The sequence below is a fragment of the Mesoplodon mirus genome (assembly GCF_964341445.2).
Source record: "Mesoplodon mirus genome assembly, chromosome: 18".
Classification (NCBI taxonomy): Eukaryota; Metazoa; Chordata; class Mammalia; order Artiodactyla; family Ziphiidae; genus Mesoplodon; species Mesoplodon mirus.
Window position 1 is genome coordinate 19,415,201 of NC_138994.1, and position 25,192 is coordinate 19,440,392.

The 25,192-nt window shown below is 53.6% G+C and overlaps 1 protein-coding gene across 3 annotated transcripts in view; it reads left to right on the forward strand.

The window, feature by feature from the left end:
• Positions 1-25,192, forward strand: part of SDK2 (sidekick cell adhesion molecule 2) — a 261,648-nt gene that overhangs the window by 112,133 nt on the left and 124,323 nt on the right. For all 3 annotated transcript variants that reach the window (XM_082604032.1, XM_082604030.1, XM_082604031.1), the window contains exon 2: positions 8,086-8,245. In XM_082604032.1, coding sequence (XP_082460158.1) covers positions 8,086-8,245 — 160 coding nt within the window. The remainder of the gene's footprint in view (positions 1-8,085; positions 8,246-25,192) is intronic.

The window sequence follows — 25,192 nt, forward strand, 5'->3', positions numbered from 1 at the left end:
TGAAGGGCAGAAAGAGCGTCCCGTAGGTGCCAAGCCCTGAGCTCCGAATTTGACGTACGTTCGCTCGCTTGGTCCTCCCAGCTGCCTCTGGGGCAGGGGTTGGCATCTCTTCCACGGACAGACAAGTGAGGCTCGGGAGGTTACTCTGCTCAAGGTCTCACTTTAGTTGGAATAGCAACTGGCATTTAAACCCCGTTTCTCTTCTCTTCCCCCACTGGGACCTTCAAGCCAGACCCTAGGGAAAGGGTGGTACCTGGGGGCTTATGTGGGGAGAAGAGCTTTGGGATGGGGGCCCCAGGTCAGCGGCTCCTTCCCAAGAAGCCCCCGGGGCTCCGACTCCTGCCTCGTTTTACTTGACCCCTCCCGCCCACATCTGTTCATCTTCTGGACTCTGAGCTCCCTTAATCCCAGGCTTCTCTCCCTGCACCCCCCTAGCCCAACCCTCCAAAACCCCACCGCTAGGTGGACGCGTCTCCCCTGGGCGGTTCTGCCCCATCATCCTTCCAGCATCCTCTGGACTCATGCCTGGTCAGCCTGCATGGTTCACCCTCACCCCCGATCTAGTCCTAGGGCCGTGACATTGGAGGCTGGGGTAAGAATGCCCCTGCCACACAACTGGCCTGGCCCCTGCTTGTGGCTTCAAAGCCACGACCCTGAGAGAGGCCACCATCCCTCACTTACCACCTGTGAGGCCACGGGTCGGGATGTGAAGAGTGGGACAGCTCAAGGAAGCCCCATGTCACCTACAGAAAGGTCCAGAACTCTAGAACATGCCAGATCTGGGTTTCCATCTGTGTGGCAAGGTCAAAAGACCAACCGTTCCTGAGTGTCAGCTTTCTCGTCTGTAAAATGGGGATAAAGGTAGTAGCATCCTTGAGAAGTTCTCGTGACACTTAACTGAAGAGATGGACGTAAAGCACTTAATGTGTGAGAAGTTCCATAGGTCATATGAAATAAAGACAGCAGGAATAGATGTGTGGGGAGAAGTGGGGCTTGTAGAGAGGGCCCTGTCCAGAGCCCCTGCTTCCTCTGACCCGGGGCCCAGCCTGCTTTGGTCTGTGGCCGCCAGCCAGCTCCAGGGAGGGGACCAGTTAGGAGGGCATGGAGGTCAATCCAGGACAAAGGTGACGGTGCAGAGGCTAGGAGGTGATAAGCTGAGAGAGTTTGAGAAAATCCCAACCTCCACCCCGTCCCCGAGCTTTCCAGAGACACTCCCGATGACTGTGTAGTTACTGCGTGCCCAGAAGGGAGAGCTGCTAAAAGAGAGAAGCTTTGGGGTCTTTCAGAGCTGGGAAGGCGACTGGTCCAGGCCCGGTGCCCCGTGAAGCTGACTCTGGAGGGCAGATGGACACCTTTTGGCCAACTAATTGCACTGGTGGTGGGTAGAGGTCTTCACCCTGACTGGCACTGCCAGCTGGCAAGGGTCTGGCTCCAGGGGAGGTGGGGTTCCCAGGCCTGGGCTGGCTGGGAAGTCAAATCCCAGGAGAGATTGGGGGGGACCCCTAGAGAAAGATGACATTATTGTGCTGGGGGCTGAAGGGAGGGGAGAGGTTGAAGTTGAGATAAGCGTCTGTGTGGGGCTATTTAGCCTGGAGCTTGGAGTAGAAGGATGACGCTAAGTGTATTTAGTGGGAATTTGGAGGAAAAGTCAGCCAGGGGTCTCCTGAGCTGTTCTGGGAAACGAGAAGGAAGCCCAGGACTGAGGCCTCTTTTCCACCTCTGAAGGCGGCTCTTCCTTCAAGAGGCTCAGGCTCTGGTGGTCAGGGACCCCCAGCCACGCCACACCCCCGTGTCCCATGCACACGGAAGGCCTGTCCTTTTCTGCATCACCAGCAGGGCTGCCCGCGACTGTTGACCCTGCCCAATCACATACGTGTTTGCATCTGTGTGCACACGTCTGATTATAAATAAGCAATAAACACATTTGATTATAAATAAGCAATCCATACCTGTGGGACGCAATGGAAAAGTTGCAAAAAAGCGTAGAGTAAAAAGTAAACCCCTCCCCACCCAGCCCCCAGCCACCCAGTTCTCCTCCCTAAAGCATCATTGAGCGCAGTGTCTTACGTGACCCCCTAGAAAAAGCCTGCGCCTATACAGGCAAATCTATTTTTATCCTTGGAAAAAAGAAAAATACAAACTTGTGCACAAGTGGTAGCAGATTACACACCCCATTCTACACCTTGCTTTTTTCACTTAACAGCAGCTCTCAAAATTTGTTCCAGAGCCTTTCGCTATAGAGAATTCTACTGTTTGGAGGTGCAATAATTTCTTTAACCATCATCACCCTCTTGACAGACATTCAGGTCATTTCCAAGCTTTTGCTGTTACAAAACATAGTGTTGCCATGAAATGCTGTCACTTCACTCGTGCACGGGTGTGTGTGGAGGAGAAATTCCTTGAAGAATTGGCGGATGGGGAGGTGCATTTTTAGTTTCCATAGAATTGCCAAATTGTTCTGCATAGGTGTGGTACCAAGGACAGTACCCAAAGCTGTGTGCGCGAAACCTGGGTCTCCGCAGGCTGGCCAGCCCGGGGTATTATCACACTTTCAGATCTTGGCCAAAGTGATAGAAAAAAAAAAAGTGTCTTATTGAGTTTGCCTTGCCTTTCTCTTATCACGAGGTTCAGCATCTTTGTCTGTGTTTCAGAGTTATTTGTAATTCTTTTCTGTGAACGGTTCATATCCTTTGCCCATTTCTCTGTTGGTTTGTTCATCTTTTTCTTATTGATTTATTGGAATATTTTTTATATCAGGAAAATGAGCTCTTTGTCCATGATAGAAGTTGCAGATATTTTCCCTCGGTTTGTCATTTGTTGCTTTTTGTTTATGGGCATTTTTTTTCCATGCAAGATTTTTATATAGTTGAAGGTATCAATCTGTTTTATGACTTTCTGGAGTTTGTGTAGTACTTAGAAAGTACTTGGCGAATTCTTTGCTTCACCAAGATTGTATATTTTTAAACCCTGGTGATTTTTTTCAAGTTCTTTTAGAATTTCATTTTTCTTGTTTAAAACATTGATCCATCTAGAATTTATTTTGAGGTAAAATGTGAGGAAGAGATTCCGCTTGATTTTTTTTTTCCCCAGATGGCATCCTGGTTTTTCCAAGGCCATTTGTTGAATAATTTATCTATTCCCCACTGACCTGAAATTCTACTTTCATCCTGTCTTAAATATCCCATATATATTGGGGCATATTTCTGGACTCTCGTTCATTGCTTCATCAGTCTATTTGGACAAGAACACACTTCTTTAATTATTGCAGCTTTATAATATAGTTCAATATCTGTGCTAGTCTCCTCTGCTTACTATTCTTTTTCAGAATTTTCTTGGCTATTCTTTTGTGGTCTTTTAAAATGTGAACTTTCAAATCACTTTGGCTAGTTAAAAAATCCTCTCTGTGTGTGTTTTCAAAGTGTTGATTCTGTCCACTATTCTTCATTTCTGGTTATCCCTTCCCACTGAGAATGTGGCTAGCAGGCCTGTTGTGTACAGTAGTCCAAGTTGTGTACTGCACAGTCCTAGAACTAAGGTTGAGAGGAGCTGCTGGCCCCTGCCAACAGGGTATGAGCTCTTCCCTCCAGGGGATCTGCCCATCTGCATATCCGATCAAGAATAATAATAGCTGCCTCTCCTATAGCATGTGCCAGGCACTTTCCTAAGCACTTTATGTTTTTTAATTTATTTAAGCCTCACAACAAATATATCCCCAATTTACAGCTAAGGAAACTGAGGTGCAAAAAGTCGAAGTAACTTGCCCAAGGTCAATGATTTGTGTTACCCATGTGTGCAGTCATGACACAGAAATCTGTTCCTGCACATAAGCGTGCACACACACACACACACACATAGATTCACACTCAGACATACAGATACACATGCCGTCAGATATGCATGCAGACATACACAGAGACACACATGTGAACACATACCTACGTACATACTCAGATGCACACAGGCACAGACGCTCAAAGACACGCACACACACAGACACAAACGCACACACTGCTGTTCCCACCAGCATTCTTTTCCCATCAGAGTCTTTCCTTCAATGGCTCACACACTCCCAGTCCCCCTGCTTTGGGGCAGGGCCAGTCCATCCAGGAAAACCGCCTGGCTGGACTCCCTGCCCTGGCTCTCAGCTCTGCATAGGGCCTCCCTCCCAAATCCCTGTACCCAGAGAGGCGGAGGCCTTTAGCCTTTCAGGAAAAGGAGGTGTGACCGCATAGCAGGGACATGGGGAGGGGAGCCTCGGCTTCTGCCAGACCTCCTTGTTAGGATAACCTGGGATGAGGGATGCAGCTCTGAGCTGGGTACCCAGCAGGTTCTCAGGAAAGGCTAACCACATCCCTCACCCCTCCACTTCCCCCAAGTCATTGTCTCCAGCGGCCTCTGGAATCAACCCATCCAAGCAAAAGCCATTCGGCTCCAGACTGGCACCCCACCCCACCCCCGGGAGAGCCTGAGGAACGAACTGGCAAATGCAGACATGGGGGCGCATCGCCCAGGGAGCCGGGTTGCGGAGGCGAGGGTTTGGGTGCAGAGCGCGTGTGCCCGCGCACGCGCGCACCGACTGTTCTGGCTCTGAGTCGGCCCGCCTCGAAGGGATTTAATCAGTGGGGGCTGGGAATGTTGTTGTTTTTAAACCAACAGGGGATGACAGGAACTAACAGAGGGTTCTTTTTTTTTTAACATCTTTATTGGAGTATAATTGCTTTACAATGGTGTGTTAGTTTCTGCTTTATAACGAAGTGAATCAGCTATAAGTATACATATATCCCCATATCCCCTCCCTCTTGCGTCTCCCTCCCACCTTCCCTATCCCACCCCTCTAGGTGGTCACAAACCACCTAGCGAATCTCCCTGTGCTATGCGGCTGCTTCCCACTAGCTATCTATTTTACGTTTGGTAGTGTATATATGTCCATGCCACTCTCTCATTTTGTCACAGCTTACCCTTCCCCCTTCTTAGAGACGCGATTCAAAGGGCTCTTGAAAGCTGCTGGAGAATGAATGCGCCTTTGAAGTGCGAACGTGTCCATTTGTTAAACTGTGAGTGAGCCGGCTGCCTCCGAGGGGTGGGGAATCGTTCTCCTTGGCAAATGGGGGCTTACCTCCCTCTCTGCCCTCCGCCACGTCCAGAGGTGCGCTAGGACCCCAAAGCAAGGGATCCGGCGTCACTCTCCCAGGACACACTCTAGAAGAAGCGCCTTTTCTTTTTTTCTTTTTTAACATCTTTATTGGAGTATAATTGCTTTACAATGGTGTGTTAGTTTCTGCCGTATAACAAAGTGAATCAGCTATACGTATAACTTATATCCCCATATCTCCTCCCTCTTGCATCTCCCTCCCACTCTCCCGATCCCACTCCTCTAGGTGGTCACAAAGCACCTAAGCTGACCTCCCTGTGGCTGCTTCCCTCTAGCTGTCTATTTTACATTCGGTAGTGATATATGTCCATGCCACTCTCTCACTTCGTCCCAGCTTCCCCTTCCCCCTCCCCGTGTCCTCAAGTCCATTCTCTTCGTCTGCGTCTTTATTCCTGTCCTGCCCCTAGGTTCTTCATATCAAGAGGCGCCTTTTCAACCATCTTGAAGGCAGTGTGCTCACATGACAGTCGTTAAGAGTGAGGGAGAGACCTGCGAATACGTAGCCTCAACTCCGAGATGGGAACGTGCGCGGTCACACAGAGAGACGAGGTGGGGCAGGCTGGTCCAGGGTGCGCCTCTTGAGCGTGTCTGCACCTGCCCTCCAGTGGCCCCCACGGGGAGCGTCAGTAGCAGGGATGGGGTTCAAGGAAGACTCAGCCACGGAGTCTCCAGTGGAGACGGAGGGCATGCGGATGCTGTGCAGCCCGCATGTTGACCTGGGGCCCAGACCTGCGTTACGGCTTGTCTTGAGTTGTCAGTCTGTGTGTGAGCTCAGAGTGAGGCTTTGTCACAGATGCTGAAAACCAAGGGTGCCCAATTCTGGTTAAATCTGAGGGTGAGGCCCCACTGATGCTCCAGAGATTCAACGTGTGATGCAGGAGGGGCCCCGATGCCCCCACTCTCAGCGGGCTGACGAGCCTGCCAGGCCGCGTCTTGATTCACTCCCTGCCACCCTTGAAGTCACCCCCTCCCCGACTCCTGACACGTGCCCCTTCCTCTTCTTTGGTTTGTTCCGTATCTTAGGCCAAAAGAATAGTGTCTTATGGTTTTCACCCTCTGGTCCCCCAGGGGAAAGTTAGCACTCGGACCAAGGCATACCTGGGGCATCAGCCAGCACCGAGGATGATGGAACACCCACCCTGGTGGGGACACCCACTCTTTGATGTTGGGAAAGAAATGAACATTTGCAGAACATTTACTCTGGGCCAAGCACGGACCTAGCATTTTCACAATTCCTATCTCATTGAACCCTTGAGATATCAAGGTGGCTATTTCTCTTCCCGTGTCTCCTGGTGGAGAAACTGAGACTCAGAAAGATGAATGCTTGTCCACGCCCAGGCATCTGGGAGTCGCAGGCTGAGCACAGATGGGAATGTGGTGCCAGGACCCCTCCCCCACCATGGGGCTGGAGGTCAGGACACCCGGTGCCTGGCTTGCCAGCAGCTTCCTGGCTTTGAGCACTGCCTGCCCCTCGGGGCACAGTGTGATGGGTGGAAGGTGCTTGTACTTGGGTCTGGCAAGTCTGGACCTGACTCCCCTTTAGTGGCACGTGGCCGTGGGGTCCCCGAGCCGTATCCCTTACCACAACGGGAGCGCTGCTGTGAGCGCCAGGTGATAAGTGGGTGAGCTGGTGAATGGTGCTTTCTGGAGCTCACTTCCTCCATCTGTCAAATGCAAGGGCTCGGCAGCAGCACGAGCTCTGGGAGTCTTGCCTTAAGCCCATCTTCTCCTCCATCCGCGTTCCACCTTCATCAAGGCAGGTGCAGGACCCTAGGTGCTCAGCCTGCAGGGCTGGCTCCTCCCCTTACGGCTGTGTTGCCCTGGGCGGGTTTCTAACTGCTCTCTAAAAGGTGGATTATGATCCTGTCTGGTTGTGGGCTTGCGTGTGGATTAAATGAGTATATGTTAAAGCCCCAGGAACAGCCCAGAACCTAGCAGGTGCTTTAGTCCTTGTGTTGTCTCCAGATCCTGGCTCTTCCGCCAGCCCAGCCCATCCCCTAAAGGGCAGGTCTGCTCAGTGATGGGCTTGGAGGCCCTCTCCCCTTTCCCCCCTCTCTCCCTGTCCTTTTGTCAACCTCCTTGTCTGTTTCACTTCTGCCCTTTTTCCCACTGGCCAGAGGGCAGAAGGCCTCTATTTCCACCCAAAGCTGTTGGTCTGAGTGGTCCCCTGAAGTCCGGGATCCGGAGCACGTTGTCTCCATCGAGGGCAGCCGCGGCGGGGGGCTCGTGCTTGGCTGGACTGAGTCAGGTCACAGGGTTAGGGTAGGAAGCATAGCAAGCTCTGGACCCACACCCACGGCCCAGCAGTGCCATTTCCTCTGCCCCGACGGCGACCTGGTGTGGGAATGGGGAGGCCGAGGCAGGCTGGCCCAGGACCCGGGATGGAAGATCAAGCAGCCTGGCAGTGGAGGGGGCCCACTAGAGGGACTCTGTCCTTGATGCCTGTGCAGGGTTTCCTCCAGCCTTGGGAAGCAGGATTCAGGACAGCCCCATCACCTGCCACTTCTGTCAACGCAGGTGTCCCTGTTTCCCTTTCCCTTGTGACATTTATATTCCCTTTGGCTGAAGTGCAGCAAGCGCCGTCCCCCCCACACCACCACCACCTTCTGCTCTGGAAGGAGAAACCAGAAGCAAAGGGTATGGACTGGATGGGGATCCCGAGGGGAGAGAGATGGAAGGTACTGGAGCGGAGGGTTGGCAGCAGTGGTGGTGAGCCTAGTGGGGTCTGGGAGGAGGGTGGCGGGGAGAACTCACTCTGAAGACAAGCCCTGAAGTCAGACTGACCTGAGTTCAAGTTCTTCCCAGGCATGTGACCTTGGCAGGTTACCCGCTGCACCCGCCCTGTCTGCCTCGGGGCCTCAGGGCTCCAGCTGAGCAACCGCAGGCAGCTGAGCCAGTGATAACCAGCAACGTTGTGTCTCTGTTTCCCGCAGATGACGTGGCCCCCTACTTCAAGACGGAGCCAGTGCGAACACAGGTGCACCTGGAGGGGAATCGCCTGGTACTCACGTGCATGGCCGAGGGCAGCTGGCCACTGGAGTTCAAGTGGCTCCACAACGACAGGGAGCTGACCAAGTTCTCTCTGGAGTACAGGCAAGCGTGCTGCCCCTTTCTTCCCACCCAGCCGCCAGGGTCCTGCTGCGTCCTGAGGGGGTACCAGGGCAGTGGGCAGGGGCGCCGTGTGGCGGTTTTGGTGGGGGAGTCCCTGCTCCAGTGTTGCTGGGAGGCTGGGGTGACGGAAGTAGGGGGCCAGGGCCGCCCTTGCCCAGGGTGAGAAGACGCTGCCCTGCTGCACCCAGCAGAAGACGGCTGGGTGGCCAGGCAACCGTGCACGGGGCAGAGGGGATGACTGAGGTAGGGGAGCCCGCTGCCAGCAGCTAGACTGTGGCCACGGCTGTGACCAGATCCCCACCTCCCCTCCCCACTGAGAAGAGCCCTGCTCTCTCGGGGGAGCTGTTGGAGGGGCCTGGGTCCAGCAGAGGGGTAGGGCATGCAGCTACCTGGGGTCTGTAAGGGGCGGACAGATTCTACTTGGGAGGGCAATTCAGGGGGGACATGGAGGCGGGACCTCCCCCACTCCGTGCTGTGCCCTTGCACTGGGCTCTGGGTCGGGCTGCCCTTTCTTCCCCAGGACACTGCCAAGTGGGGATAAGGGAGAACACAGAGAGAGAGAGAAAAAAACACAGGGTCTCCGTGAGGGCAAGTTTGCTACTAGAAGAGTGAGCAGTGGGGCAGCTACTCCCCAAGCCGGGTAGCCTCCAGCCTTTCTCCCGGCTCTCCTTCCCCCTGCTTCTATCCCCCTATCTTGGCCTTTTTTATTGGCTCCTGACCCTGTGCCTGGTGATTAATCCCCAGGCCTGATGTGCATAATTGGTTTTGTTGGGGAAACAAGATTGTCTTGCCCTGGGGATGTTGATAGAAATCTGCCGCCAGGGACAGGAATGCAAATGAGAGGAGGGGGATTTAATTGCTTGAGAATCGGTCCTTTCCAGAAAACCATCCTTTTCTTCATGAAGCAGGGAGGCCAGGGTTTGGGGGGACCCCCATGCCCGGGTTCCTTCCGCCCCAGCCCTGGCCTGGATGGGATGGTGATGAGAGCTGAAAATTCGGCCTCTGTGCCAAATCTCAGAGACAGAGTTTGCGGTGAAGTAGAAAAGAATAGCTTAATTGCTTTGCCAGGCAAAGGGGGACACAGTGGGCTCATGCCCTCAAAAACTGTGTCCCAACCTGTGATGATTTGCTGAGGAGTTTTATAGCAATAGTTCAGGGTGGGGTTACTGATAAGATTAGGGTGTATGTAGGGCCTGCAGTCCTTTAATCTGGCCTCAGGTGGTCTCTTTTTTTATTGTTAATTTATTTATTATTTGTTTTTGGCTGCATTGGGTCTGTTGCTGCGAGCAGGGGGCTACTTTTCATTGCAGTGCGCGGGCTTCTCACTGCGGTGGCTTCTCTTGTTGCAGAGCTCGGGCTATAGGCGTGCGGGCTTCAGTAGTTGTGGCACATGGGCTCGGTAGTTGTGGTGCACGGACTTAGTTGCTCTGCGGCATGTGGGCTCTTCCCGGACCAGGGCTTGAACCCGTGTCCCCTGAACTGGCAGGCGGATTCTTAACCACTGCGCCACCAGGGAGGCTCCTCAGGTGGCCTCTTGATGAGCTTTTGTGGTTCTTGAGGTCATCAAACTGTAATCTTCTCTCTGAAATGAAGAATGCTTCATCAAGTAGTTCATCTTACATTTGTTGGGGGTTTTAGTTTTGTAAAGAGCTCAAAGATACTGTTATGTGTGTCCCTTGAGGGGGAACCAGGACCCTGCCCCAAGGCTGCACTATTGTTTCTTGACTGCTCCTCCCTTGTCTCTGCATCCCCTCCCTTCCCTGATTAGCAACTGTTCTGATCTGCCCTTTGGGACTCAGGGAGGGTCATGGAGGCTGAAGGCTATTCCCTACAAACAAGAAATGGGGGACACAGAAAGACTTTGGTGCCTAGGAGCCCCACGAGGTTCTGCTTGGTTTCAGTGGGAGTGGCCACTTTGGCAAAGGAGGGGGCAGGAGAGGCCGGGGCAGGAGGACCACCCTCCCCTCTGTGGATGGGGAGAGACCTGGACCAGGATGCAGGAGGCCCTCCAGCGCTGGCCACTCTGGGCCTCGGTTCTCCAGGGAGCCTCCCAGGGTGGTCCCCGTGATGGTTTTCAGCTGGGGCCCAGAGCCATTCCTGAATGTTGTCTGGCACCCTGGGCAGTTTTGGCAGTGTCCATGAAAAGCCCCGGCAGCCGCTTGGATGGTGAACATGCCTGAATGGGCACCCCAGGAGCATGGTGATTGCATACCACACTCTTAATGGTGTCCTTGCCCTTGATTTGAGCTGGAGGCAGGACCTAGGAGGAGGAGGAGAGTTGGTTCTTTATCTGTTTCACAGCCATTCTTTTGGTGCCTGAAGCTGCAAGGACGTGGGGTGGGCATTACACAGAAGCAGATTCTGGCTCAGCTTCAGGATCAGACTTGCCCAGCGATGGAATGGGCTTCCTCTGGACACAGTCAGCAACCTGTCCCTGGAGGCATCCAGATGGTTGTCAGGGTGCAACTGTTGATGATGGTAATGATGATAACAGTCATTGGCAATGAAAAAGAGTTTATTACCTGGCAGACGTTATGATGGGCGCTCTGAGAGCATCTTGTTTAATCCTGCCAGCAATCCTATGAGTAGGTTCCAGTGTTTTCTCCACTCTACAGACGAGTAGACTGAGGTTTAGAGAGATGAAACAGTCCACCCAAGGTCAAGTTGTTGAGTTGGGCTTCACGTATAAGTCAGATGACTACAGGGCTTGAATTCTTTACCATCCGCCACACTGCCTCTCATTGAAGAAAGATTGAAGCCATCGCCTCCTCCGTGTGTGTCCTAAGCATCTTTCTGCTAACTGTGCTCTGCACGTTCTAGAAAACAAAGCTCCATTTCAGAGCTTGGTGGGGTGGAAGTTATTCAGGGAGACGTAAATGGACGTCCATTCGGGAAACTCATCCTCCTGCCTCCTCACCCCCAGAAAGGCTGGCTGTTACAGCAGGGTGCCTGCTGTGTGCCCGAGGACAAGTCAATCAGGATTTTCCTCTAATCAAAAATATGCTGTGGGCTTCCCTGGTGGTGCAGTGGTTAAGAATCCGCCTGCCAGTGCAGGGGACACGGGTTCAAGCCCTGGTCTGGGAAGATCCCCCATGCTGCGGAGCAACTAAGCCCATGCGCCACAACTACTGAGCCTGTGCTCTAGAGCCTGTGGCCCACAACTACTGAGCCCACATGCCACAACTACTGAAGCTTGAGCGCCTAGAGCCCGTGCTCCACAACAAAGAGAAGCCACCGCAATGAGAAGCCCGTGCACCACAACGAAGACCCAACACAGCCAAAAATAAATAAATTAAATTAATTTTTTAAAAAATGAGCTGTGCTCACAGGGAAAGATCTACACTCCTCAGTGTGGCCTTCAGAACTCTTCATGTTCTGCTCCTGATAGCACCTGCTTTAGCTCCTGCTGTTCCCATCTGAGGTAACACATTCCCACCAAACAGGACCCTCACACCACAGGTCCCAGGACAGTTCCTTTCACATGCCCTTTTTTATGCCTTTGTCCAAACTGTCCTGTCCCCTCCACTTGGAATATTGCCCCTTTCAGAACCTTCTGTCTCTCTCCTGCAGGGTTCCAACTCTTTCGGAAAGCCTTTCCTGATAGTACACATATGTGTTCTCAATAAATCTCTCTCTCTGTCTCTCAAACACACACACACTCATTTCTGCCTCTCTCTACCCTTTGTGACTGTCCATAATACATCCCATTATACTTTGCCTTCTAATTATTTACATGAGAGCCTGCAAATAAACCACAGAATGAAGTGAGAGCCTCAGGCACCTTGGAGGTTCCAGGAATCTCAGGTTCCTGGAGGTTCCAGGAACCTCAGAACCAAGAACTTGATATTGCCAGGCCCTCTCCCCTCTGGGCTGCTTGGCTGTGCCTGCCTCTGGGTTCAGACTTCATTCTCATGCAGTGAGTGACACTGAGAAGTTTGGGAATCACAGGCTCACAGCCACATGATTTCAGAGTAGAAGGAATTTCCCCATAGGAGTTCCATGTAGAAAGTCCCAGGGAAGGATTCTGATTGGTCCAGCTTGGATCTACCCTGACCAATCCCGATGGGAAGCATCATGGAGTGCTGTGATTGGCCAGGCCTGCATCATGTGTCTACTCCGAGCCATAGGACGTTGCGCAGGCGGCCCCCACCCTAGAGCCACGTGGTGGAAAGGAGAGTGAGAGCTCTTAGCAGAAGAAGGGAAAAGGGTGGTGGGGCAGACAGTAGCCCCCTGTGTCCACTTTACCACCCCTGCCTCCTGTGAGGGCCTGGCTCATAGCAGGTATTTTTCCTTCCTCCTTTCTTTTTTTTTTTAATTTTGAAAATTTTCAAATCTTGGAAGAATTATAAGATAGTACCGTAAACACCTGTATACCTTTTTACCATTCCCCAGTTGTTAATATTTTGTATCATTTGTACTCTCTCTTGCTCATTCTATGCACACGTAGATGCACGCATCTTCTTTGCTGAGTTATTTAAGAGTTAGTTGCAGACCTCATGTCAGTTCACCCCTAAGTAGAATTTCCTAAAAGCAAGGCATTTTCCTACAGAACTACCACACAATTTTCACACTCAGGAAATTGCACATTGATAAAATACTACTGTCTGACACACAGTCCACATTCAGATTTCTCCATCTGTCCCAATTATATCCTTTGTGGACATTTTTATTGTTGTTGTTCAATACAGGATCTGATCAAGGACCACACATTGGATTTAGTTGTCATGACTCTTTAGACTCCTTAAATCTAGAACTGTTGCTCATTTTTCTTTCCTATCTTTCACGGCATTGACAGTTTTGAGAGTTCAGCCAGTTTTGCAAGATGTCCTCCAAGAATATTACGTAGATATACATCCATTTCAATGCTTCACAATTACAGGCACCCTAAGTCAGTTTGCACCATTATCGGTGACGGTAGGTCTTACCATCTGGTCAAGGTGATGTTCACTAGATTTCTCCCTTGTCCAGGTATTGATGTGTCGTCTCCCCTTGATGTGTGATAAACTTGAGACTCTGTGAATATTCTCCTCCCCAGGAATCTCCCACCCAGTGGTTTAATAGTCATTGATGAGTCTTACCTGAATCAATTATTACCAAGGTGGTTGTGATAAGCAGATTTTCCATCATTCCTTTTACTTATATTAGTTGGCTCGCTTTCTTTCTTTCTTTCTTTCTTTCTTTCTTTCTTTCTTTCTTTCTTTCTTTCTTTCTTTCCTTCTTTCTTTCCTTCCTTCCTTCCTTCTTTCCTTTCTTGCTTTTCTTTCTTTCTTTCGTTTATTTTTGGCTGTGCTGGGTCTTTATTGCTGTGCGTGGGCTTTCTCTAGTTGCGCTGAGCAGGGGCTACTCTTCGATGTGGTGTGCCGGCTTCTCATTGTCGTGGCTTCTCTTGTTGTGGAGCACGGGCTCTAGGTGCGCAGGGTTCAGTAGTTGTGGCACGTGGGCTCAGTAGTTGTGGCTTGCGGGTTCTAGAGCTCAGGCTCAGTAATTGTGGTGCATGGGCTTAGTTGCTCCACAGAATGTGGTATCTTCCTGGGCCAGGGCTCGAACCCATGTCCCTTGCATTGGCAGGTAGATTCTCAACCACTGCACCACCAGGGAAGCCCAGTTGGCATTCTTTCTTGAAAGGGATCTTTCCTTTCTCATCCCCTTTAAAATAATTTAGCATCAGTACAAACTCACGGATAATTTTTTCTATTTAATTTTTCCTAATTTAATCCATTCCCGTCACTATTTGGACCCTCGTAGTAACCCAGAGTTTGCCAATGGAGCTTCTTCAAGCTGGATCTTGAGTCCTTTTGACATGCCCCCATTGGATTTCTAGCACTTTCTTGCTTTTTGCCTCAACAAAATATTCGTTTCCTCTTTTGAATGAATACCTACTGAAAATCCCATCATGTAGGAGATTGGTCAGCTTCTCATTATGGTTCTCTCACCTCTGCTTTTTGCTGAGGACTTCCTATCTCATCCAAACCCCAGGGATTTTCTTTTGTTTTTGTTTTTATTTTTATTTTTCAAACTCCAGGTTTTGAGTCGAGTGAGAATATCCAATTTTCAGGCAGAAAGATGGCTGAATTGACTCAGCAGGTTGAGTGAAAAGAAGATTGGAAACACTGCCGTAAATTTAACTGTTTCCCACGCCGTCTCCAGAGAAAGAAGTTTGCATTCCCATTCAGTCTCCAAGGGTGTTTATTCTCAGAGGGATCTGTACCAGAATGGGCCAGGGGTGTGTGTATGTGTGAGAGAGAGAGAGAAATCTACAAGAAGGAAAGCCAGTTTCTCCTTCTGAGTACCGGTGACCCTGGGGAGTTTGTGGGTCCGAATCCATCCATGGGGGCAGAGTGGAAATAGCCTGGACTTTGGGGTTAGGCCCGCGTACCGCTTACTAGCTCTGTGACTTAGGGCAGAAATACTTAGCCACCCTGAGTTTGTTTTCTCACTTTGGAACTGGTCACAGTAATGCCTACTTTAGAGGGTTATCGTGAGGATTAAATGAGATGCTATGGGACAAATCCAGTTCCGGGTGCAACAGACATGAACTAAAGGGTACCTGTTAGGATTATACAGGGTATCATCTTGATAGAATAACGGGGCAAATAACAGAGCCGCCAGAAATCTCGTGTGCAGGTGAGCACACCTCCCTCCAAGGGGTCACAGGGCTCTGGTTATATATGATTCTTTAATTCTCATATACACGTTTAATGGTTATGAGCGTGCAAAGCACATAGACGTGTTTGTGTGACTTCCTGACTCTGTGGGTTAGTAACTCACATAAAGGTCAGGTCCTCTCTGTTGCCTCTGGAGCCTCTCCCGCCACCCCCCTTCCCTCCCATGGCGGGGGCATCTCTCCAGGTTGAATCAGGTCAGCCTCCGTTTGCATCCATGTCACCAGCCAGGGCTGCATGCGTGGGGACTGTCCCGCCAGCTCAAGAAATGGCAGGTCAGGCAGTGGCTGTAGGGGAGGAAGGGAGATGGACATTAACCTCCCGTCCTTGTGACCATGTCCTGGCAGAGTCTTCAACCAGATTATTTTGCCCCACCTGGGTAATGCCATAATTATTCTCACACTTAAAATCAAATAGGAAAAACAAATCAGCTAGGCAGACCACACACACACACACACACACACACACAGATTCCCACACGCAATCAGGCATGCGTATCCATAGAAAAACTGTTTATCCAGACTCACTCGGTTTCAAGAACTTAATATACATCATTTCACAGCAACACTGGGAAGTGTTATTACCCTCATTTTGCAGACGAGGAACCCGAAGCTCACAGAAGTTGCAGAATGTGGCTGGGCTCATCCAGGGAGCAAGTGGCAGATCCAAGGGGTCTGTCCCCTGAGTGCGTCTTGTCCTTTCTGCACAGATGCACACAGGTTCCCGATTGGGTTCCTTCTGCCCACTTTTGTCACTGTGTGCCGTTCTCTGGCCCAAAAGACAAGAAGCCGAGGGCCCCTCAGACCCTCTGGGGGGCAAGCGTGTGGAGACCAGCTGAGGCTGAGTCCCTCCCCTGAGGCCCCACATGGGCCCTGCTGGGTGTGGAGACGGACAGGTGTGTGGAGGGGAAGCTCAGGTGAGCCAGGCCGGGCGTCTGGCTGGTCCCCGCTGTGTCCTCAGCGCTGCTGCCAGCCTGACATCCTTTATGCTGGAGCTGTAGCATCTGGGAGGTGCACAGGCTCGGTGGTGGGGAGAAGAAAGCCCAGTCGAGGCAGAGACCCACGCGTGAGATGGCCCTGGCTGTGGTCACAAAACAGGAGACTCCTGCAGAGCAGCTGCAGCCTTTGAAATCCTTCAGAGGAGAGGATGAAAAGAAACTCCAGTGCCAGCTGCTTTGTCTCTGCCTTCTCCTCTGGCCTCCCCTTAGAAGTGAGAGCAGGCAGCAGAGGCCAGGGAGGCAGAGGCTGGTGGGCTTTCCAGAGGGCACGTGCCACGTGGGTGCCAGGAACCAAGCCACGCTCTTCCCCGCAGCGGTTCTGGGAGATTGGTGCTATTATTATCTCTGCTTCTTAGCTAGGAATCACAGTTCAGAGAGGTCCAGTGACTTGCCCAAGGTCACACAGCCAGATCTGGAGAGCCAGTTTTCACCCAGGATCTTTCAGACCCCAAGCCTGTGTCCCGCCCCCTGCTCTGAGCTGTCTTGCCGTGCTTGTCCTCTGCCAGGGCAGTGGCACTGCCAGGGCCCAGCTTTCTGGGCATGGCCCCAGCTAGCCTTCTAAACCACGGCAGAGGACATATTCACGGCTAACATATGGAACGTAGCATGGCCCAGCCCTGCTTTAAGTGCTTCACGTACGTTAACTCTTTTTTTTTTTTCTTTTTTTGCGTACACGGGCCTCACTGTTGTGGCCTCTCCCGTTGTGGAGCACAGGCTCCGGACACGCAGGCTCAGCGGCCATGGCTCACGGGCCCAACTGCTCCGTGGCATGTGGGATCTTCCCGGACAGGGGCACGAACCCGTGTACCCTGCATCAGCAGGCGGACTCTCAACCACTGCACCACCAGGGAAGCCCCCACGTACGTTAACTCTTGATAACGAACACTCCAGGTGGTCATCCACCCCATGCTTGGCCTGCGAGGGCCACTTTCACCTAGGTTCTTGTTCTCAATCCCTGGACATCAGCAACTCCTAAGGGAAGAGACATGAGGGATGCATCTTCCTGGTTCAGCTCCCCACCGAGGGCCCAGTCATAGGACTAAGATAGACCAGGCCTTCTCCCTCCAAGCCTGATGAAGAAACATCAGGAGATGCTGATTCGTTCACCAGGCGGAGATTTAGGAACTTCTGCCTGCCTGGCACAGAGCTAGGCAAGGAGAACAAGACCAAAGGCAGTGCCAGCCCCCCCCCCAAAAGCCCCGCTTCCTGCTGCCCTTTAGAAATGTTGGTTCCAGCCAAGGGGCAAGGTGTGTACTCATGGCCCATAAGCGCCTGGACCAAGGAGCCACAGCAGGTGCTGGAGGCCCAGAGAGTATCCTAGAGAGATTTCGGGCAGCCTCTGAAAGTCGTCGAGCTTGAACGGAGAAGGGAAGAGCCCTTGGGTGTGGCCAGGCAGTGAATGGGGGGCAGGTCTCCTGGTGCAGCAGGTACTGGGTGCTGCTGGCGTTCTGCTCAATAGGACAGGAAGACCCCGCCCTCATAGATCATACAGCGCAGAGGGGAAGCAGATTTAAATAATTCTACAGGTATTAATGAACTCCAGTTTTTTTGTTGTTTTTTGTTTTGGGGTTTTTTTTTTTTTGCACGCGGGATCGTAGTTCCCGGACCAGGAATCGAACCCATGCCCCCTGCAGTGGAAGCGCGGTGCCCTAACCACTGGACCGCCAGGGAATTCACGGGACTCCAGTTTTGATAAGTGCTGTTGAAGGAAAGCACAGGCCAGAGAAGACGTTAGTGAGGCAGCTGAGACCTGGATGTGCAGAGTTAGCCAGGGCTGGGGGCGGGCGGGCCGGTTGCCCAGGGAGCGTTGTGTACACATGTCGAGGCGGGGGGCGCCAAACGAAGGCCAGGGAGAGCAGGATGCTGGAGAAGTGGACAGGCCGACCAAGGTGGCGCTTGTCCTCTGTCTTGGGGTGCTCTTATCTTCTGCGAAAAGCTGCGTGGAGCCCTTGAATGGTTGTTGAATGGTTGTTCACAGGGAAGGGACACAGTCGGATGTCCATTTAAAAAATATTTAGCCCAGCAGCTGGGTGGGAAGTGGACTGGAGGAGAACAGTTAGGAGCTGGGCTGCTCAGTCATGGTGGGAGGGGGTGATGGCTTGCACCATCTTGGTGACAGTGGAGCTGGGAGGAATGCATGGGTCTGAGACTTCTGTAGGAGATGGAATTGATGAGACTCGATCAGCTGGGCGTGGCCAGTAAAGGGAGGAAGGCAGGCGGTGAGGTGATTGAGGAAGGAGGCACCGGAAGAGCAGGGGCTTTGCGGGACGTCGCTGCGCATGGTGGTGGGTGGTTGGCGAGACATCAGGTCTAGACGGCCAACAGGCAAGTGGATGCGAAGAAAAGCCCGAGCTGATGGTCTTGATTTAGGAGTCCACGTGACCATGACAACCATGGGGATGGGGAGGGTGAGGGAGCAGACCCAGCACAGAGGAGAGAGCGCTAGGGTCCCAGAAGGTAGACGAAAGAAAGGAGGTGACAGTCAGCCCAGCACAGTGAGGCCAAGAGGCCAAGACGGAGGAAGAAGACGGAGACTGGGGTGTTATGGAAGGAAAGAGGGTGTTTTGAGAAGGACCAAGTGGTCAACTGTGTCAGCTGCTGTGGATGCTAGCAACTCTCCACTAGATTTAGGGACACGGATGTCCGGTGACCTAAGGAGAGTCGGGGTGGGCAAGTTGAGGAGCCAGTGAAGGAGGCACTGAGTGTAGGGGATCCTCAAGGCAAAACAGGAGTGAAGAAGCGGACGTCGGGAGGAGTGTGATGGTGGCGACCGGCTGATGCCCGGTGCTGCCTTGGGAGCCGGGGGAGGCACAGCCAGCACAGGATGGCAGAGGAAGAGCCATGAATGCCAGGGAGAATGTTCTGAGGTGCGTCCTGCAGGTGGTGGGTGGTCTTTGGAGGATCTGGGTCGGGGCGCTCAAGACCCCGTGTAACCTGGTCCTGCCTCTCTTTCCAGCCTCTTCTCTCGCCCACCCCCTGCACGAATGGGCTGAAGGATGGGTTTCCTGATGGTCTCTGTTATTAAACATCGCTGTGCTTTTGCTCACCTGTCTCCTCCACCTGTGCTGTCCTTACACATCTCTTCTACCTGATACTCCAAGGTTCAGCATCAGCATCCCCTCAATAGGAATCTCAGTCCCGACCCTGACTCACTGTATGCCTCTGGGCAAACTACTTCATCCCTGCCTCAGTTGCCCAGTCTGTTAAATGGGAACAATAAAACGAGTAGCTACCTCCCAGGGGTGGGGGTCCATGAGATCAAATATGCGGAAGGATGTCTGGTCATTGACGGCGCTGTAAGTGGAAAGGGTGGCCTGAAAGCCACCAAATAAATCCCGAATCCTGTCTACCTCTCTCCCCACCTTACTCTTTCTGGCCCTGGCCTCATTCCCACCCTCCTGGGAAGCCTGGGCTCTTCTTCCTCAACAAAGCCAGATCCCATCTGTCTATATGCAACCTCTTCGGGGTCGAATTGACTCCAATTTGACCGTGAGTCTGGACATCTTGTCTGAAAATTGAAGGCTGCTGGTGAGAAAGCTGAAGTGCAGGAATTAGTTATGATGGGCATAAATTGAATTTTAATAGAGATGCCCATGGCATGGAGCCAGCGTACTGAGGCAGAGGGAAGGTAGTAATTAAAAGTTAACGAGTTTAGGGCTTCCCTGGTGGCGCAGTGGTTGAGAGTCCGCCTGCCGATGCAGGGGACGCGGGATCGTGCCCCGGTCCGGGAAGATCCCACGTGCCGCGGAGCAGCTGGGCCCGTGAGCCATGGCCGCTGAGCCTGTGCGTCCGGAGCCTGTGCTCCGCAACGGGAGAGGCCACGACAGTGAGAGGCTCGCGTACCGCAAAAAAAAAAAAAAGTTAATGAGGTTAGAAATGTCGTAACCCTCCGGGAGGGGTGGGGGAGGTGGACCGAGGGGAGGAAGAGGCCCCCAGCCGAGCGTGCTGTCCTCCCCCTGACCCGGAAGCCCCTCTCCCGGCTCCCAAGGATCCGGGGGTGGGGGGAGGCTGCAGGGAGTTGCCCTGCTTGCCCTGCCCGTGCACCCAAGGGGGTCCGCAGCAGCGGGGTAGGAGCAGAGTTTGAGGGACCCTCCGAGGACACCCCATGCTGCCCGTGAGGAAGGTAGTAATGAGACTGGGGTTTCTTGACCTGGGTGTTCTTAACGTTTGGGGCGGGGTTATTCTTTGTTGTTCATCGTAGGGTGTGTAGCAGTAGCCGTGACCTGGACCCACTAGATGCTGGTAGTCCCCTCCCCGAAACGTGACAACCAAAAATGTCTCCAGACGCTGCCAAATGTGCCCTGTGGGGGGGCTACGTCACCCCCACTGAGAACCAGTGATGTAGAGTAAGGCAGCAATGCACCCCAGACTCTCCTAGCTGGAGCCAGAGTCAGGGGCCTGGCATGGGAGGGAGAGGCTGGAGGTGGCTGGCCACCCTCTGGTCCCTCTTGGGGTCTCTCCTGCCCCCAGTAACTGGACTTCCTGTGGCACAGAGTTGCTTTCGTCAATTCTGCATTTGCATTTGGTCCTCAGTGTGGGATGCACAGGGCAGGTGTGACAGCTCCGTTGCTCAGACGAGGCCAGAGGCTCAGAGACTCTGAGAGCCTGGCCCACGCTCATTCACCCCGTGGATGGAAGGCACCAGCTCCCCCAGGTGTCAGTACTGTACCCTGGTCTCCTCTGGGCAGTCCTGCTCTTTAAAGCCTTGGTGAAGGCTGAGGCCGTTGGTGGAAGGGGTCTCAGTTACCTGGAGCAGCCCAGGCCCGGTTCTTACAGGTGCCCAAGAACACCTCCTGACAGGGTCCTGAGGCCCTAAAACCTGGCCTATCCCACTCCCGGGGGTGGAGGCCTCCCCTTGCTTTAGGACAGGTCCTTCCTGGACCCAAGGGGACCAGCCACTCTGATGGGGAGTGACAGGAGAAGCCAGGAGAGAGGCGGGCAGGAGGCAGAGAGGCCCCGGAGGACCAGGACAGGTCGTGGGCAGCGAGGGGCATGGCTGGCTCCCCCAGCCTCAGGGTGTCGTTGCAATAATTATGCCAATTAAGATGAATAGGTTCAAAATGTGAGGGGAAAGAGGGAAAAAAAGAAGCAAGAGATTCTAAAACACTGGCTGTCTCGGTTTCCGTGGCAACCTGTTTCCTCACTCTCACTAATGGGGTCCTGGCTTGGGCAGGGGGTGGGCCCCCCACTGCCAAGGAAGCCGGAGATGGATGGTAGGTGTTACCTTGCTGGACTTGAGCAAACAGTGCAGTGGGGGCCAGTGGACACACGCCTGGGGGCTTGGGAGAGTCACAGCCACAGGATGGCTCCCTGGCCCCCGGGCCAAGCTCGCCACCTTACAGGCCACCATGGCCTGAGAGGAAGATGACTTGCCCCGGAGATGGGGTGTGAGTTAATGTCAAGGTTAGAATTCACGCCCAGGCCCCCTGAGTCTCCATCCAGCGCTGCTTGGAATTCGTCGGGCTACGAGTATGGGGGAACGCGAAGACTCCAAGATCCAGTTAGATTCAGTGATTTTTCCTTCGTCAGGTTGAGCATCTCAGTATATGCGGGGGACACACCAAGCTAGGGGTGGGGGTCATTCCTGGGCCCTGGGCCTCAGGGTCCTTTCTCTCCCCTTGGGTATCCGCTGCGTCCTCTTGATGTCCCCGTGGCTCAGAACATCACTCCGAGGCTTCACAGCCCTGAGAACCCTTGGGAGTGGGGCAGGGAGGGCATTTCCCTGAAGCCGTAGGTTCCCCCTGAAGCTGGGGCAGGTGGGGAGGAGCTGCTCCCTGTGTCCTCACTGATACTTGTGCAGCTGGCACAGCTCTGGGGGCCCATCCATGGCCCACATGAGCCCTCGTCACTGAGTTTAATGCTCACTGGGTGGTTGGAGGAGGATGTTGCTAGGCCTCCCATTGTATAGATGGAGAAACTGAGGCCCAGGGGGTAAAGTGACACATCCAGGGTCATGCTGCAAATCAGGGCTGGAGCAAGGGACGTAGACCCGCTGGCGGCCCCGCTACACGGAACAGTCTAGAACACACAGGTGTGCACACATGAGCCACACCCTCTCTCCCTCTCCTCTCCTCCTACTTTCTGATCCGGGCAGCCCTGGGGACAGGTGGCTACATCCGCCCAGACTCCCCGGAGTGCAGACAGATCACGCACATGAAGCATCACCGCTGCCTTTCATGATAAGGCTCCTGAGGAAAGCTGCTCTCTGATGAACAGAGGCTATTTATTTCTACCACTAGGAAACTTAACATGCGAATTAGGAAGGGTCTGATCATTTGTCACCCGAAATTGACATATGTAAATTTGGCCTGAATCCCTGGTAACCAGTGCGCAAAGATGGGCATAGGGCAGTGGACGTGTGATGATGACCGAGGTCCTTGGGGAGGGATGGGAGGTGGTCCCCAGCAGAGGCACATATGTTTGTCATGAGGGAGATTTCAATGCATGGAAATGAGATGTTCATTCTCCCTCCTCACACAGCCGGTCTGGAGACGCCAGGTTGCCCTGAGAGCCTCTCTCTTTCGTCCCCCTTCCCCAGATCTTCCTGGAGGTACCCCCCCCAACCTTGGCTCTCAGCCAGGACACAAAAACTAATTAGATCTTGACTGTGTTCTGCACTCAGGCAGGCAAATGGTCTAGACAGACGCCTGGGGAGTTGGTAATGACCCCTGCTTCCTGGGGGCTGACTTGGTGCCTGACTCCCCTCTCCCCACCCATACCCCTCAGAGACCCATCAGGCCCGTTCATGGGACTTCTCAGTGTGGCAGGATTCAGGTGGTCTCTCCCCTGTGTCTTTGTCCCGCCAGGAGGAGTCTCTGCTGTGACCCACTTTCTGCTTTCTGACTGATGGGGCGCCGGGGGTTCTGTGATTCTGAACTTCCCACCCTAGCCAAGGAAGAGGTCTGCTCCCAGCCGGCTGCCCAAGTCCCCTGGGGTGCAGAGCCTCCTGGGGGTGGGCTTGGAGGAGGGGTGGGGGGTTGGGAGCAGGGGTTACAGCTCCAACCAGCAGTCCCTGGGGGCTGGGAGATGCCGGAGAGTTCTACAGCTCAGTGGGAGCAGGGAGCAGGGAGGGGCTTCCTGCCTGCAGAACAGGGAATAGTACCCAAGAAAGACAGTGTCCCCAAAGGAGATCGGGCACAGTCCCTGGAGGTCGGCCCACAGTACGGCACATCCAGAAGCTTCAGCCACTGCAGCTCCTCCTTTACCTTCGACCCCTAGGGAGCATACAAAGAGCAGGGACCATGCCCGCAGGAGACGCCCAGCCTGGCCTCTGCCACAGCTTCTGGTCAGTTACCTCCTGCTGTCTAGAAAACCACCCCAAACCTCAGTCACTTAGACAGGCGTGATTTGTCGCTTCTGTGCTGGTCCCTCCTGGGTGCTCTCATGAAGTTGCATTCGGCGGGCGGTCAGCGGGAGCTGGCTGCCTGTCTCTCTTCCTGTGGTTTACCATCCTTGGTGGCATGGTGGTCTGGGGCAGTGGTCTGAGAGGGCCATCGTGGACGCTGCAAGGCTCCTGAGGCCTGGGCTTTGGGATGTTCCACCACGTTCTGTGGGTGAAGGCAAGTCACGAGGCCAGGCCAGATTTACGGGAGAGTGGACGCCACATCCCCACTGGAGTGGCTGCAAAGCATTCGGACCACGCTCTTCAGGCTCCCAGCTCCACTGAGGTCTGGCCGGTGCCTGGCAGCCCGCACAGATCACGTTTTCCAGATGGCGGCTCACAGGCGGGTCCCCAGGGCCCCATTAACGCGGTTCTGGTCTAGCTCTTCCACTGAAGAGCTCTTCTAGCTCTTCAGTATCTCTGAAGTCACGTTTGCTGGTGACTTTGGAAAGCCCAGAGAGGATGGGCAGAGGTCAGAGGTGAGTCGTGCTGGACCAAGGCCAGAACTGTCAGGGCCGGTGGGCTTGTTTGTGGGGCCCCCTGCCCAGGGTCTGAGCAGATGTCAGGAAGGACAGAGAAGCGGGGGGCTGGCTCTGACCCTTGGGCTCGGGGCGGCCTCCGTCACAGCTCCTGACACTGGATGTCGTGGCAGCCGCAGCTCAGACGCTGCTGCTAAGGCTAACTTGCCGAGCAGAAGCGTTGGGCCTGGTATTAGGCGGCTGTTAGAGGGGGCTTAGGGAAGTGCTCCTTTCCCCCAGGACACACTGAGCGAATAAGAAGAACGTGAATAATCCCAGTGGCAGCTAACTCTTGGCGTGTGCTTACCACATGCCTCATGCCAGGCCCTGTCCAAATAAGCGCGTGACAGGTATTATGTCATCCTCACAATGTGCCTTCAGGTAGGGACCATGGTGTCGTGGTAAAGAGCACAAAATCTAGGGGCCACCTCCTGGGGCTCTGCCACCTACTGGCTGTGTGATCTTGGGCAAGTTACTTAGCCTCTCTGTGCTTTGCTTTCCTCATCTTTTTCAGCTGCCAAATTTGGATAAAATGAATTCTGACCTCATAGGGTAGTTAAAGAGGAATAAATGCATTATCACATGTAAAGTGGTTAGAACTGCCTGGTTTATTTACTATAATTGTTACTATTACTCCTATTTCATAGATGAGGAAATGGAGGCACAGAGAGATTAGGCAACTTGCCCGAGGTCACACAGCAAGTAAAATACACAGACATTCCAAAACCCTCCCTCTCCACCTGTGCCCACCACACCCTAGAGCATTTGCCTCCCAAGCCCCCCAGCACAGCTCTGGACACGAGTAGTTGTTGGTGCCTGTTTTCTGACTTCAGTGGAAGTGTGGCCAAGACTCTCCTAAAGGGAGAGGCAACCCAGAGCCGGGAGCTAGGGGAGGGCTCGGGGAGTGGACACCCTCCCTCCCTGGATGCTTGAGCCTTGGGGCTCGGAAAGGAGAGATGCAGCACCACCTGAAGCCTCGCCCCAGGTAGAGAGGAAGGACATCAGTTCCGACCTTGAGCCAGGGCTGGGCGGGAAGGGAATGGGCAGCTCACCGCACACCCCGCCCCACCCGAGCTGCCAACAGCAGGCATTGCAGGACGGCCGGGGAGGCCTCTTCCCTGCTCCCCTCGACCTGCCTGGGCAAGCTGGGGGGAAACGCGGGGGGACAGTGGTGCATCCTCCAGCCTAATCAGCGTTCATTAATCCCACAAACCTCTGGCCTGGGGCAATTGGCAGTCCGGTGAAGACCAGGGAGCAGGACTCAGCCATGCAGGAAGCTCAGGCTGGTCGGGCAGAGCATCACCTGCACTCCTGTGCCCACCGGATGCACATCGGCCCCGCCCTCCTTAGTGGTAATGAGCTGTTCCCCTT